Here is a 14,306-nt window from a genome sequence, read left to right on the forward strand (position 1 = left end):
ACAGTGTTAAGCATGTGTTTAAGTGTATTTTTGAGCTCTGCAAATAATCGATTTCGGTATTTAAAATATAAGTCCAAAGCAGATCAATTTGGAACAAGCATTTGGCAAGCCAGCATACATTAGCAGCATGGCCTTAACCTGTACTTCAGTAGGAGCTGATACTTGATGCTATGTAACTTTTTACAAAAGCACAGAGAAATGACCAATGGTGTTTTCAACTCCTAACTGCTATGCACAGAGATTCTGGTTAGAGCTCTATTTTCCAAGCAGGAGACAAATTCAGCACTCACTTTGATTTATATAACTTCCTAAACTAGTTCACTGACATGTTAGCATGTCAGTCCTTACTTTGGTGATTTCACCCGTATGTTCTTCCATGGGCACTCATGGAAATAATGATCTACCAAAGCCAAAGTAGCCTTCATCAGCTGCATTCTTCTTTTGTGTCCAAATCAGTGGAAGGCCACATTGAAACTAGTCAACTGCACATAAATGAAAGATTTTTCCTTGGAGCTTCTTGTTTTTCTAAAGGCAATGTTTCTTAAAAAAAAATATTAGAATCCTATTTGTTCTGAAACACTCATCTGTGGTAAAAATCTCCCCAGTTTCATAGAATCATAATCATAGAATGGTTTGGGTTGGAAGGGACTTTAAGATCACCTAGTTCCAACCTCCTGCTATAGGCAGGGACATCCCACTGCAGCAGGCTGCTCACAGCCCCATCCAGCCTGGCCTTGAATGCTTCCAGGGATGGGGCATCCACAGCCTTGCTTGGCAGTTTCATTAAGTGCCTTTTGAAAATTATATCCAGAAGAAAATTACTCTGCTGTGTACCTTTCATCTGATGTAGAATGGGAGTTCTTGTGTTCTTGTTTGTGTTATGCTGACTTGTGATTGTGCCACACTTGTACTCTTCATTCCTTACAAACAAACACAGTTGGCTGTGTGTGTTTTTTTCTGTAATCTTCTACCAGAGGAATATCTTCAGTTTTTGTTGTTTTTTTTTTTTTACATTCTTCCTATGTTCAGCCTAATAATTATCTTTACTCTGGAATGGAGCAAATCTAATTCATACACAGAATCATAGAATCTTGTAATCTTTTGAGTTGGGGGAGGTCTGCAGGATTACTGAACCCAACTCCTGACTCCACACAGCACCACCCCAGCTCTCTCCCTTGAATTTTGCCTCTCATTCTCACATGCTTTGTATTTTGGGCAGAATTAGGACAACCTCTTGTCTCAGCTGGTGAAGAGCTGTGTATTTATCTTGCAGTCCATGCAATTTCACTCCCCAGGAGCTTTACTTTGAGTTTTAGCTCCCAGTAAACATACACTCAAAGTGTTTTTCAGACAAGCCATTGATTTTACTCAATTTCTGGTCAAAAGCATGCAAGTAGCAAGCTTTACATGATTTCCATCCATCTCCTTTTGGATCACCAAGAAATTCATGAATCCTTGAGTGAATCTGTGACCAGCCCTTGCACTGCTCAGTTGCTGCTCCCTTTGGTGTACAAGACATGCAGTGGGGCAGCCCCTGCCCACTGTAATTCCCCATCTGTGCTGATTCCAGGAGTGCCTGGACGAGTCCCACAGCATGGCCACCCAGGGGCTCAGTTTGGGCCTGTGCTTAGCCTGCACTGCCCTGCAGGATGCAAACTTCTCCCTTCACCTTGGCCTCGTCTCAGCCCATCCCAACTGTCTTGGGGCCTCTCTCAGAGCAAGCATGGCACACGCAGTTATTTAGCATCTCACAGTAACAGTTCTCCTTAAGTAGGTTAGAAGACCAGTTTTCCCAAAGCAGTAGAGTACTGGACAAGGATTAGTCACATTTGTATGTTTCAGAAAAGACTGTTCAGCACACTCCTCCCATCAGGGTTAGTCTTCAGGTGCACTTTGCAGCTCTCAGGCTCTGGCTTTTGAGTGAGACGTCTCAAACTGGGAAATAAATGTCTCCACTTGAAATGAGCAAAGCAAATGATGTTTTTCCGTGAATATTAAAGCTGTGGGCTGAGGAAAGGCCCCATATCAATTCCATTCTCACCCAAGTGTTCAGGGTCTCAATTCATCTCCCACCTTCACAGGGAGGACACAAGCCACCATCTGACAAGCAGATCCCCAGACAACTGAATTAAGACAGCAACATGATGCACAGGCCAGGTTCATACAGCTGAGTAACCCCACTCATGTTGCTTCCTTCTGGGGAAGCCCTTTGGCTGAGCTTTACAAGGCAGACCATGCAAATTACAGTCCTTACGATTCAGGAACTTCAGGTGACTGGGAAGAGTCATGAGTGACGTGGTTTTCCAAAGCTTCCAGACAGATGATGAGTGTGCGTTGCAGGTCCTGTGTGGAAGTATGGCACGGATCTGCCACGCATTTGTCCTCTGCACACAGTGTGCTCGATGAGCACAGCCTACCCTGCCAGCAAACACAGGAATCCTGGCATCCACACCTTTATACACGAGCTAAAGGTGTGAGCAAAGGTGCAAGCAGATGTATCCCTGTTGATGAGCTGATATTGCTGATATTTGTTAGCTCAGGGTTGTTATGAAACATGAAAAGATGAGCTTGGTCTACAAGCCAGGTGCAAGCTGAAGATCATGCTGGATGGAAATCTTTCAGAAAAGTGAGGCTGGATCCTGGCTCCAATAGTATGCATTTGGGCATAGTCAGTGGGTTTTATTAAAATAAGTTCTTAACTTTGTAGACTATAATTTTCTACAGCTCTGTTTTATGGCTGGTACAAATCAGCCATTTCATTAGCAGGGGTGCAACATCTCCATGTCTCATCTGCTGTCAGCGTACTGGGACAGGGCTTCCAGACCTCCGGGACAGTGGGACAGGAGGGACAGACTTAGGAAGGTACTGAAATTATGCCAATTATGCATGGACTCAACTGCCCTCCTGACTGGCTGCAGTTTGCTGGAGAGGTGTGGGTGGGCTCTCAGCTTGCAGCTGGTGGTCTGTCAGAACGAACAGTGCAAGGTTGCACTGCTAACCATTGTGTTTGCAGGCAGAGAGGTGAGTGGCAGCTCTGTTTGGATTTGTACCTGTCCAGAAATATGTGCATAGCACAAAGCAGGGAATGAAACAACTCTGCTGCTTCCTTCTTGCTAACCTGGGTTCACCTGTGAGAGGTGAGTTTAACCCTTTTATGACTGTTCAGAGTGCAGAATATTGTATAGTCACGGCATGAAAACAGGAGATCACACTTTTGCTCCTTGTGCCCATGGCATCTTTTCAGTGATTTGTACACTCAGATTTGGGGGAGGGGGGGCAGGGAAAGAATTCAATCCATGGACACTGTTTTCTGGAGCTAGCCTACTTCTGCATTACATGAGATTGACGCCTTGCAAAGTAGGCTCTAAAGTTGCTCAGCAGCATTTTGCATCTTAAAACGCTGTCCACGGACTGCTGAATTCTTGCCTTTATGTACATGAAAAAGAAATTGCCTTGGATCTTTGAGGTTTCCAGCTTTTGAAGAGAGGAAAGTGCTGCTTCCCCTTTAAGCCCGGAGCGGTGTGTGTGTGAGAGTGTGTGTGAGTGTGTGTGTGTCTCCTCCTCTTTGAGTGACACAGCACTTAGATATGCCTATCAGTAACTTAAACCCCACAAACTCCACCTTCTAAGTGAGGAAGCTGTGGGTTGATGGAAATGTAGCGAGCAGATTGAGACAGACAGTGAATCATTAGCAAACTGCAACGCCAGGATGAACTTGTCTGGAACCTAAAAGGAGAAAACAGTCTCCGAATCCTCCGCGGTGCCGGGCTTTGCTAAATACAGCCAAAGTGGATCTAAAAGCTGGTTGATCCCCACTCCAAGATGCTGCTGGTTTCCCAGCGGGTAGAAGCACCACGTATGGAGCCGCATATTCCGGTAAGCAGCGTTTGAAATCGATACGGCCGAGGAAGTCGGAGTTGCGCTGAAGGAGCTGGGCACCCCGCGGGCCGAGCCGGGCGGGCAGGGAAAGTTTTCGAGGGCGCTTCGGGGCAGTTGCCGGCGGCGGAGCGGAGCCCGAGAACTTGGCCGAGGATTCCGCCGCGCTCCGGGGGAGCTGCCGGGCCCAGGGGCCGGGACGTGTCGGCGGGTCGGGGACCGGGGGATCCGTGTCACCGCCCGCGGGCCGGTGCACGGGACGGGGCCAAGCGGCGCCGGGCACTGCCCGGATCGCAGCTCGCGGCTGCGCTGCGTGAACGCCGGCGGATCTCCTGCACGGGCGGCCAGGGGATTCTAATTTAAACTCAGAGCAGGCAGAGGAGGGTGAAGCCGTCACCGCACGGGGACTCCTCCGGGAAGGTGTCACACGAAGGGTAAAGCGCCCGGTGCTGAGCTGCGTTTTTTTTGTTGTTGTTTTGTTTTTTTGTTATTTGTTTTAAGAACTCCCAGTATTTGCGTTAGCAGCGGCGTTCCCGGTTCTTTTGGGAGCCTGCAGCGCGCATTATATCGGCAGGATTCGGAACAAAAGGCGCAGCGGAGCCCCGCAGCAGCCTCCGGGCTCTCCCGAGCGGAGCGCACCACAGGCTGGGCGCCGGCGCGGTTGCGGGGACAGCCCCAGGTGCGGGACGCGGCGCGTGCGGCTTCCCCGGGACCGTTCGCGTGCGGAGACCCAACCGCGTGCTGCTGCCCTGCGCCTCCGGCTGCCGCGGGTTCTCATCCCGAGATGGAAAGCGCGACCGGGAGCTCCCGCAGGGAACCCGAGGCGATCCCCGGCCGGGTCCGGCGGCCCCGTGCGGCCGCGGCTGCCCTCCGCCCGCCGGCACCGAGCCGACTGACGTTCTGCCGCTGTGCGACTCGGGCCTCGGCTCGGCGGCTTTGTTCGGCCGCGGCCGGCGGGGGCTGTCACGGGGTGACACGCCGGGGCCCCGCGCGGAGCGGTCGCTCGGCGGAGGGCAGCGCTTAGCTTTCCTTCCAGGCTTCTCCGCCGCCAGCCCGAAACAAAGCGCGCCGAGGCCGCTTTTGTTTCCCGGGGGCCGGCGGCGGAGCCCCGCCGTGGGCAGGGAGCGGCGGCGGGGGCGCCGCAGAGCCGCCCGTTCGGTGCTGCCCCGGCGGCCGCGTGATGGCCGCACCGCGCCCCGTCGGAAGGCGGCGGAGCCCCGGGCGGAGCGCCACGAGGCGGTCCCGAGGCGGGGGGAAAGGGGGGTAACCTCCGCCCGCCCTCCCCTCCCCGCGCCGCGCAGCTCCGTTCCGACCCACGAGCGGCACCGAACGGCCCGTCCTCCCCGCAGCTCCCGGCCGCTGGGGCGTAGCACCCCCGTTATGTAACGCGAGCGTTCCCCCTCTCGGCCCTGTAATCCTCGGTAATGCCGAACGGCCGGGGCCTGCCCCTCCCGGAGCTCCCTCCCTCCTCCCCCCCCCCCCCCCCCCCCCACAGGGCGAGCTGACGGAGATATAAAGCCGCCGACGTGAGGCTACGCCATATGGTGCCTGCGGTGGGGGGCAGCCGGGACGGCCTTCAACCTGCCGCCCCCGCCCCTGCCGTAAGCTGCCCCCCAACCCGCTCGGCCCCCTCAGCCCCCCAGCCGCGTTACCGGGTGCTGCCGGCGAGCGGGAGCAGCGCGAGGAAGTTGCACGCTGGCACCTAAAAAAGCAGCGATCTGCTCCTGGCACTGACCATTTTCAGTTCTCTCTCGCTGCCATATGTTTGGAGAGGAGGGGAGAAAAAAAAGAAAAGGGAAAAAAAGCAATTTGGGAAAGATGCTCTCAGCTTAGAGGGAGGAGGTGGGCTGAGGGAGCGCGATACAAGGAAATTCCATGTTAGGAAAGCATTAGCAAGGGGTGACTTCTAATGTTTTCCTGCCACTGACGTTGACAGTGACACACATGTGTGGGCTGAAATTGGAACGTCACTGAGTTTTTAAACTGAACCAGGAAATAGTCTGTTGCTCAGGGATAGAAAACAAATAGTGTGCATTGTAAGGCAGGTAACAGGCGCTCTGCTGCTCCTCTCCAGTGTGTGAAAAGCTGCTTACTGCTTGGAACCCAGCAGCCCCAGTGGAACTTAGCATCTTGTTTTCAGAGTTTGTCTTTTTTTTTTTTTTTTTTTAACTCGAGGTTTTCCATCTCTGTTTAATCCTTTTAACTAAAACTTCACAATCGGAAAAGCAAATATTGACAGGGCTTCACTTGTAACTGCGTGGTTGGAACCTGCAAAGACTCCTAGACTTTTTTAAAGCTTACATAGTTGTTAAAGGATCTGGGGGGAGATTAGTAGTTACAGGAGACAGTTGTATATATTAACTCTCTTGTATGGCCTCCTGCTCCACAGGTGGAAGTGTTTTATGAATGCAGTGTGTTGCTGGACTGAGTTTTAATTTTTGCTCCGATCTCATTTCTACCATCATGACGTGGTAGCTTGCAAGGGGTTTGAATGGGTTTAGGGAGCTGTTGTGTCAGATGCCTTCTGAACAGATGTGAGATTGACTGTGAGAGCTCCCGACCCAGGTACCTGTCAGCACCGCTGCCCCACCGTGCTGGGAGAAGGGCAGGAGGCAACCCAAGGCCAGGGACAGTGTTGAGAGGGGTCCCCAGCCATCCCGTATTTGATGTGCTCACTGCTTCCTGGTCATTTAATCAATAAATGTGCTTGCTGATTCCATGGAAGTAGCCTTAAAATAACTTTTATGAGCATGTGGCCATGGGAAGGTGAAGTAAATCTTGCAAAAGCCATAACGAATGGACTTGCCCAAACGGGGTTGTCGGGGCCTCTAACTAGGAGGGAAGGCAGGATCCCCAGGTTTCACTGTTCCCTTGTGCCTGCTGTTTCTGTGTTGTCAGCATTTTTCAGCGTTCAGGAGAAGGTGATTATAAGTTACGATTCACTGGTAATTGATGTGGTCTCCAAATAAAGATAGTTAAATCAGTTTAAATGCTGCCAGCGCCTCTCCAAGGAGCCCTCTCTGTATCTGACACATTTGCCATTCACTTCTTTAAGGAACAATTAATACTGTACATTGCTATTTTTTCCTGTATGGGAAGACCACCAGTTAAGTCACTGTAAAAGCTTTCTACATGACATTCCAGTTTGACTTGGTATTAAAAAAAAAAAAAATAGTATTTCAAACTGAAGAAAGCAGAAGACACACCAAGGCTTCACGTTGAACTGTTTTATATCAATATTGATTTTTTTTTAAGGGAGTTTGTGTTATGAAGAGGGAGCTTTTATCCCCCTGAGCTCTTTGGCAATTATCTTCCTGCCATAAATGTTGATACGCACATAATGGATGTAACTAAAAAATCTCCTTATCCCAGCAGAAAAGGCTGACTGTTTGTTGGAGCAGAGAGAATGCTGAGAGTGTGAATAGACAAACCCATATGTCGCTGGTGAGAGAGATAAATGATGGACGAACGGGAGTTGGTTACTATGGATCAGCACAATAAACCAATTCCCATCATACACCTCTCTTAATAATATACCGGTTTCAATGCCATTGATGGGTAACCTAGGTAGCACCAGTCAACTGTAAGTTTTTCAACTGTTCTTTTATACAGCTCAAAGCAGAGTTGGGGCTGCTCTAATTTTTTCAGATGTTGGGTGCTACAGTTGTGCTGAACTTCCACCCTTGCTGGTAATTTTGAAGGGGGACTTTAGAGCATGGTTCTGAAATGCCAAACGTGTGCAGTGCTTGTGTACACATAACAAGTTTGGTTTTCTTTCACCCGTAAAAGGTGATTGCTTAAAAATATGTCAAGAAAGTGTTTAGGCATTTAGTAGTGCCGTCATTAACGTTGTTAATGATTGTAAGGGACTTTGGAAGATACTGGAATATTGTTTTAAGTGAAAATAGCAAAAGCATTTTTAATAAGATGAACACACCTGCAGAACAGGCAGAGATCAATAACATGGTTTCTACTTTCCATGACCCATTTCAGGGCTGCCAGCAGCTCAAAGGGAAACTTTGCAGAGCTCTCTGTGCTGCCATCACAGCCTCCTTCCTGCAATCTTTATTATTATTGCCAGCACTTTGCACAGAATTGACGTCTTTGTCAGTTAAAGGTTTTACTTTATATCCTTCTCTTCTGCTATCTTTCCTTGCAGTTTGCAATGGCCTGGGCTGCTAACTCTATTCAAAATGAAAATGCATCTCAGTGACAACTGAGGGCCCAGTAAGCAGGGCCCTGTGACTCCATCACCTCCCAGGCTCCAGTTGTGCTACATGGAGTGATGCAATCAGAGAGGGGATAAATAGCAAATGCAAATGTGCTATGAAGAGTCTTAATTCCTCTTGGGAAGCCTCCTTGCTGATAATAATTTTCTTGTTTTAAATGGAAGAAAATGTGTTGCTAAGTGGTTACTTGCCTTCAAGAGGCAAATGCTCATTTTGTGCACGTTTACATGCCGAGTCCCAGAAGCTGCTGGTGGAGCTTGGCTTGGTGTGCAGCTCGGATGCTCCAGCATGTGCTCATCAGGAGGCGCAGGGGACAGGGCCCAGCACAGTGCAGTGGAACTTGCCATTGGGTGACACTCAGATTTGAACCCGGAATTATGGACTTTGAATAGGGGAGTGGGGTTGTTTTGTGCTCCCCACCCCGCTCGGTCTTGCCTACTGAAGGAAATGAGCAAGAAATGGAGCAGGATGAGGGAAGGTGCCATTGTAGGCTGCATTTATAGTGGATCCTTTCCTCCTATGAGGCTGTACCCAAAGGGTAAAGTGGGGGAGGGAGCTGCAGGCTCCTCCCCTCCCTGGCCCAGCTGGCAGGTGGCATAGGATGCCAGGGCCTGTCCTTGGGGCTGGTGGTGTGCCCAGCGAGGGATGTGGGGTTTGGGCCGTTCCTCCCAGTGCTGCTGCTGTGGTGCCATAAGGCATCGGTGCACGCTGACCTGGTTTGAGACTGCATCTCCAGCAGGGTGCTGGGCTGGCTGGAGTTGCTCCTTGCAGGTCGGTGGTTCTGCTGAGGCAGGGGAAAGCAGAATTCATCAGTGTGCCCTGTCCAAGGGCAGGCGTCACTTCGTGACTTGTTGAAATTCGCTTCGCTTTCCCCTGCAAGGGACTTGGCAGTGTTATTGATAAAGAAGTGTTACATAAGCACCCCATCAGGCATGTCCTAATTTGTTAATAATTGATGATCTGGGTAGTACAGAAATACCAGCGTTGTTAATGCACTCCCACGCTGATCTGCAATCTCAGCCAGCCCCATGTTTCACTTTTCTAAGTGTTTTCTTCATTCTCTTTAGGTGTTGGTTTTTTTTTTCAGTAGAGTTTTCTGCCGCTGTAACCGTGGTGCCTTGGTGCCTGCCCGACTTCCCAGCTCATGCAGGGGCAGCTGGGGCTCAGCCTGTCGCAGCCATGGTATGGATTACCTCTGCAGGGGAGGGTGTTAACTAGGTTATTGTTTCACCCCACGGCAGCCCGGCTCTTGAGTGGCAGCCAGCAGGACACCAGCTTTCGCACCGTCCCCTAGCAGAGGTGCAGTGCGTGTCCACAGGACAGGCTCCATGGGTGCCCCATTCCCACAGCAGGACTTCTCAGTTCTCTCCCCTAAGAGCAGGCTGCTCTCATGTGGGCTTGGAAGCTGGCTGCTCCTATCCTGCTGCGGCCAAAGAGGCAGGAAAAACGTTTATTTCTGTCAGCACGCTCAAGCACAAATGCTTAAAGAGTCTCATCAAAGGGAGCGGGCTGACTCTTTGTCTTGCACAGTTTTGCTTGTGCCATTCTGTGGAAGTTCTCTTTTCCTCTAGAATTAAACATCATGTAGGTTTGGGGCATACAGCTACCCAGCATGTACCTGGTTACTGCTTTTGGAATAACACAGCACACGTACTCTTGTGGGCAATGAAATCCATTGCCTGCATAAAAATCAGAAGCAGCAAGGTAACTTTCTAGTTGTGTTGTGCAACATAATGCCATTGTTCACTTTATTAACATCCAGAGGTGGATTATCCAGCAGTTAGGAGCCTGTTCTGCTGTGCAAAAGCCTGTCTGTAATGTCAAGTGGTTGATCCTGATCAGGCAGTGTGCAGCCCTGGTGGCTCAGAGCATCGCGCCCATCTCAAGGTGTGTGTGTTGGCTTTGGCTGCTCGAAGGCTTGCTCCCAATGCCAGCATTCCCCTTGTGCTCAGGGAGCACTCACCATCTCGTCTGTGCTTTGTGCAGAACTGGGGAAGACTGGCAAGCTTTCTGTCCTCTGCAGAGAGCCCAGCTCTGCTAAGCTGCCTGTCTGTCAGGGATTAATTTAACCTCTAATTACTACATTTTTTTCACAGTTTGCTGCACATGAGCATGTTATAACAAAAGCACAAAGAACTATGCCATTTTATTTAGCCACTACTCTGAAATTAATTTAGGGGGTATAGAGTCACATCTAACACACTTGGTGTTAAAATAATTGTGCTGGCATTAGAATTAAAGTACATAATCTTGTTGTTTCTAATGATACAACAGTACTAGTGTAAATTGGGCTGTTAACTTGTTAGTCTTAGCCACAGTAATAGAAATGATACTTAGTTACAGAGAAGTACCCAGCAGGATCACATCAGAGATTTCCCCCATCGAGGCACGGTTTGTGCTCGATCCCCAGCAACCATTCTGGGTTTGGATTAGGTGTGCAGGAACAGTTGGTTGTTTTTTCCAGAAAGATCTTCCAAATTGCAACAAACAAATATTTAAGATGGTCTGGGTTTCTTCCAGCCTGGATAATGATTTTTTCCTTTTTTTTTTTTTTTTTTTCTGTAACATGCGGCATGTTGGGAACAGTACAAAAGGCCATATGTCCTCTTCTGTCTGCTCACACTGATATCAGAAAGGCAGTACTGCACGTTGCATCAAGAGTAGTGTCTGGTCTGGAAGGAAGGGAAGAAGTCTGGATTTGTTATGAAACACACAAAGAACTTCATCTTTTTGAGTTCTGTGTTCTGTAATATTTACAAGTAAGTGTTATTTTCATTTGGATCGGGGAGGTTTGGATTGGGAGATGCAGCCTATCTTCATTTCAAGAACACTTCCTTAAAAGAGCTGCCTCTTTGTTCTGCCCCATGTCCATCACCTCTGAGCAGACTTGTTGACACGGCTTCAAAAATGCAATTTTTCACACAGCGTTGGATGTGTGGAGTTGTTGATTACACACTGGCAACTTATTTCTAGTGAAAACAGAAGACGGGTGGTATATTTTTGTGTCATGCATTTTATGAAACACAGCCCAACTTGGTAATTCTCCTCCAGTAAAAGCTTTTAGTGCATTTGATGGGAAATTTTCCCCAAAGATTCCCAAGGTCAGGTAGGACACAGTTGCAGAGTCAGAGCTTGTAGTCCCTTTCTCAAAAGGAGGATTGATGTGGCATCGTTATCCAGGCTCGCAACAGCAGTGACACGGGATTGCCAAAAGACTAATGGAATGAGATGGATGATTGATTCTCTCTGCTGCGTTATTTCTCTGACTTCTTCCTTCAGTTCTCCAAATTCGCAAACTATAACCAGTTGCTGTGATTATTTACTCTAGCAACTTCTCATCTACAAATAAATTGAACAGAAATGGAGATCAGTGGGTGTAAGGGTCTCTGTAAGGAGGCTTGGTGCAGCGGCAGCACAGTGGAGGGCGGATGGGTAGCAGTGTGGGATGGGTTGCAGGTTCCTGCTCTCACTTGGATGTGAGTCTTGAAATAACAATCTGGAGATTTCCTAAGGTAAAAGCCAAGCCTCAATAAAGCCTTTGCAATTTCAGAACTGTTAGATTTTTTTTTTTTTTTTCAGAGAGGTTGAATGTCTTCAGCCCCACTGGAGGTGGAGGCAATTTTTGGAGTAAACAGCTCCCACATTCTTACATGTCCTTTTTAAAATGTGAATAGTGGTGCTTTACCTTAAGGATGCTTAGTGTGAAGGTTAACTCGCTAAATATTTAGCAAAGCATGAATACTTGTAGCTAGCTGAGGTCTCTAGGGACTTTTCACATAGCTGGAAATTACACTGAAAATAAAGGAAGTGTATCTTACCCTGAGTCCCTCCTCGGTATGAATGATAGTTTTATTTCTTTGTTTTGGCTGAGGAAGTGGATTTCTTTTCCTGAAGTCATGTCAGAGTATCTTTCTTCTTGCTAAAGCTTCACAATTTGGAAAAGAAAAAAGAGAAAGAGAGAGAAAATATTTAAAGACAAAAATGGCATCTACTCTCAGGGAGGTATCTTAATGTTTCATTTTCTGTGCCAGATCTTCATAGGTTAAGTTTTGAGCAAAGGTAAACAAATGAATCTTTTATGAAGACATCCATCATACACAGTTCCACTCACACGCTAGAAGCTTTTTCCCCACGCAGCTGCATTAGCTTGAGAACAATTACACAGCGTGCATTTGATGTGGTTATCAGAATGGATACTGAGTGTAATTTCATTTTGCTTTGAAGAGTTACTTTAAATCTTACTGGGATCTTCACAATTCCAAGTTTATATATGGAAATAATTTCTGAATTCATCCGGTATTTCAGTAACCTGGTAGGTTATGCTGATTGTCGACACTTTGAAGGACTTGACTTTTCCTGTTCTTCTAACTTACTTATTTTCTTAATTAACTCCGTTGATTTAAATAAAGTCACACAGACTGGGAAAACCTCAAGTATATACAGCGCTGCAGTCAGAAATACAGGCAAAAGGTTTTGATCTCTGACTGCCAAATGGTGACTCATTAAAAAGGAATTTTTGTTCCTCCCTTTTCAAAGGGTTACTCACTACCAAATAGTAAATATCTAGTTTTGATGCTACTGCATTGAAATGCCTGACATTGTTGGTGTATTAAGTCCAAACTCTGTAAGATTATTTGATCACAGGCTCCATTAAGTTGTGTTTTGTTGTTTTTCTCTATTAAAAAAATCTTTTGGGGGAACTTCTTTATGCTTTACCCTGTCAGTTTGAGTGCATTCTAAAATGAAATATGTTTGGTTTATAATAATAGAGGATCTTTTCCATGCTTTAAGCAGTGGGTCATTCAAATTATTTTTAAACACACAGGACTATGCGAGCACTAATTTCTTTTTAATTTTGCACTGGGGTGTATTAGACAAGGACATTGTCTGAATCCAAACATTTCCTTTTGCCTTATATATCACGGGTGTGTACTTAATATTTTCTTTTTCTGTACATAAAACTGAACATAAATTGTAGTGAAGAGCCATGGTCAAAATCCAACTGAATTAATGCCTTCCCCCCCCCCCCCCCAAAATTTCCATACTAATCTTGACTTTCTGAGCCAGCTCCTTTGTCTTCCCATGCTTACCAATTCTGCACCTTCAATGGAAGGGCACAGAGGCGTATTTGAGTCCTCCATCTCATCTCCTCATCTTCTTTATGCATTGATTGGTTTGAACTTTACGTAGCATTGGGAGGATGTTTTCTTGGTTGCAGCAACACTTGTGTTTGACTTAAAGCAGAAAAGAGAGTGTGTTCAGGCTTTTCCATCTTTATGAGAAGTGAATCTTAGTCCCTGATCCCAGAAGGTAGATCAGCCTTAATTTCAAGTGAAAGTCGTGCATCTTCAAATAACTTCTTGTGTCAGTTGAAGTTCAATGTTCTTGAATTCCAGAGATGTAGATGAGTAGAATCTGAAGTTGAGGGCAAGTGTGAAAGATGTAAGAGAAAATGTAGATGCGTTTCCTGATGCTTCTCTCCCCACCCCTTTAGGGCTCCCAGTCCGTCAGCTGTAATGGAGTGATTTGATTACTTTGTAGTGTTAGGCTAAAAAAGTAAATCTAAGTGCCTTGGGAATGGGGAACTGATCCAGCAATCAAAACCAAACAAGTTAATAACTGCAAAGTGTTTCTACACACTGCTGCTGCTGAATTGCTACCACCAGAAGTGCTTGGGGGGCAGCCCTGGCATGGGACCAGCCAGTGGGTGTAAGGATGCTCCCCTGCACTCTGCCAGTAGCTGGGTGCTATGGGGTGTGCTCTGTGTTTTGAAGGAGAAGTGTGTGTCTTCTGTCAGTTATGAATTATAAAAATCTTGAATTTTGCAGGCTGAACTGTATGCTGCTTCCCCTTCTCAATCATTCTGATACGCCTGGAATAGCTTGACTTAGGCAGTCTTAGCTGTCCTTGCTTTAAAATCCTTCTGGCTCTACACATCTTCTACAAATTGTTGGGTTTTTCTCCCTCTTGACAGCTCTTCTCACCCTTCACTCCACCCCCAAAGATTCAGCCACATTCTGGGCATTTGACTGTCCACAGAGAGAGCCTGAACTCCAAATCAGCTGCTCTGAACAGTTGCTGGCAGTCATGTGCCCAGCTATGTACAGCCTGAAGTCACTTGTCAGGACAGTGTGCAAAGAAATGTGAGCCGCAGCAGCAGTGTCAAGTGCTGTGGTGTAAGAAACCCTCTGCTACTTTCCT

At 47.4% G+C, this 14,306-nt stretch overlaps 1 protein-coding gene across 1 annotated transcript in view; it reads left to right on the top strand.

Moving 5' to 3' along the window:
* The first annotated feature begins 3,618 nt into the window (after positions 1 to 3,618).
* Positions 3,619 to 14,306, top strand: part of MAMLD1 (mastermind like domain containing 1) — a 76,314-nt gene continuing 65,626 nt past the window's right edge. Inside the window, exon 1 of the mRNA XM_031602677.2 lies at positions 3,619 to 3,876. Coding sequence (XP_031458537.2) covers positions 3,823 to 3,876 — 54 coding nt within the window. The 5' untranslated portion in view covers positions 3,619 to 3,822. The remainder of the gene's footprint in view (positions 3,877 to 14,306) is intronic.

Source organism: Phasianus colchicus, chromosome 14 (genome assembly GCF_987193195.1).
Source record: "Phasianus colchicus chromosome 14, bPhaCol1.hap1.1, whole genome shotgun sequence".
In the NCBI taxonomy this organism is placed as follows: domain Eukaryota; kingdom Metazoa; phylum Chordata; class Aves; order Galliformes; family Phasianidae; genus Phasianus; species Phasianus colchicus.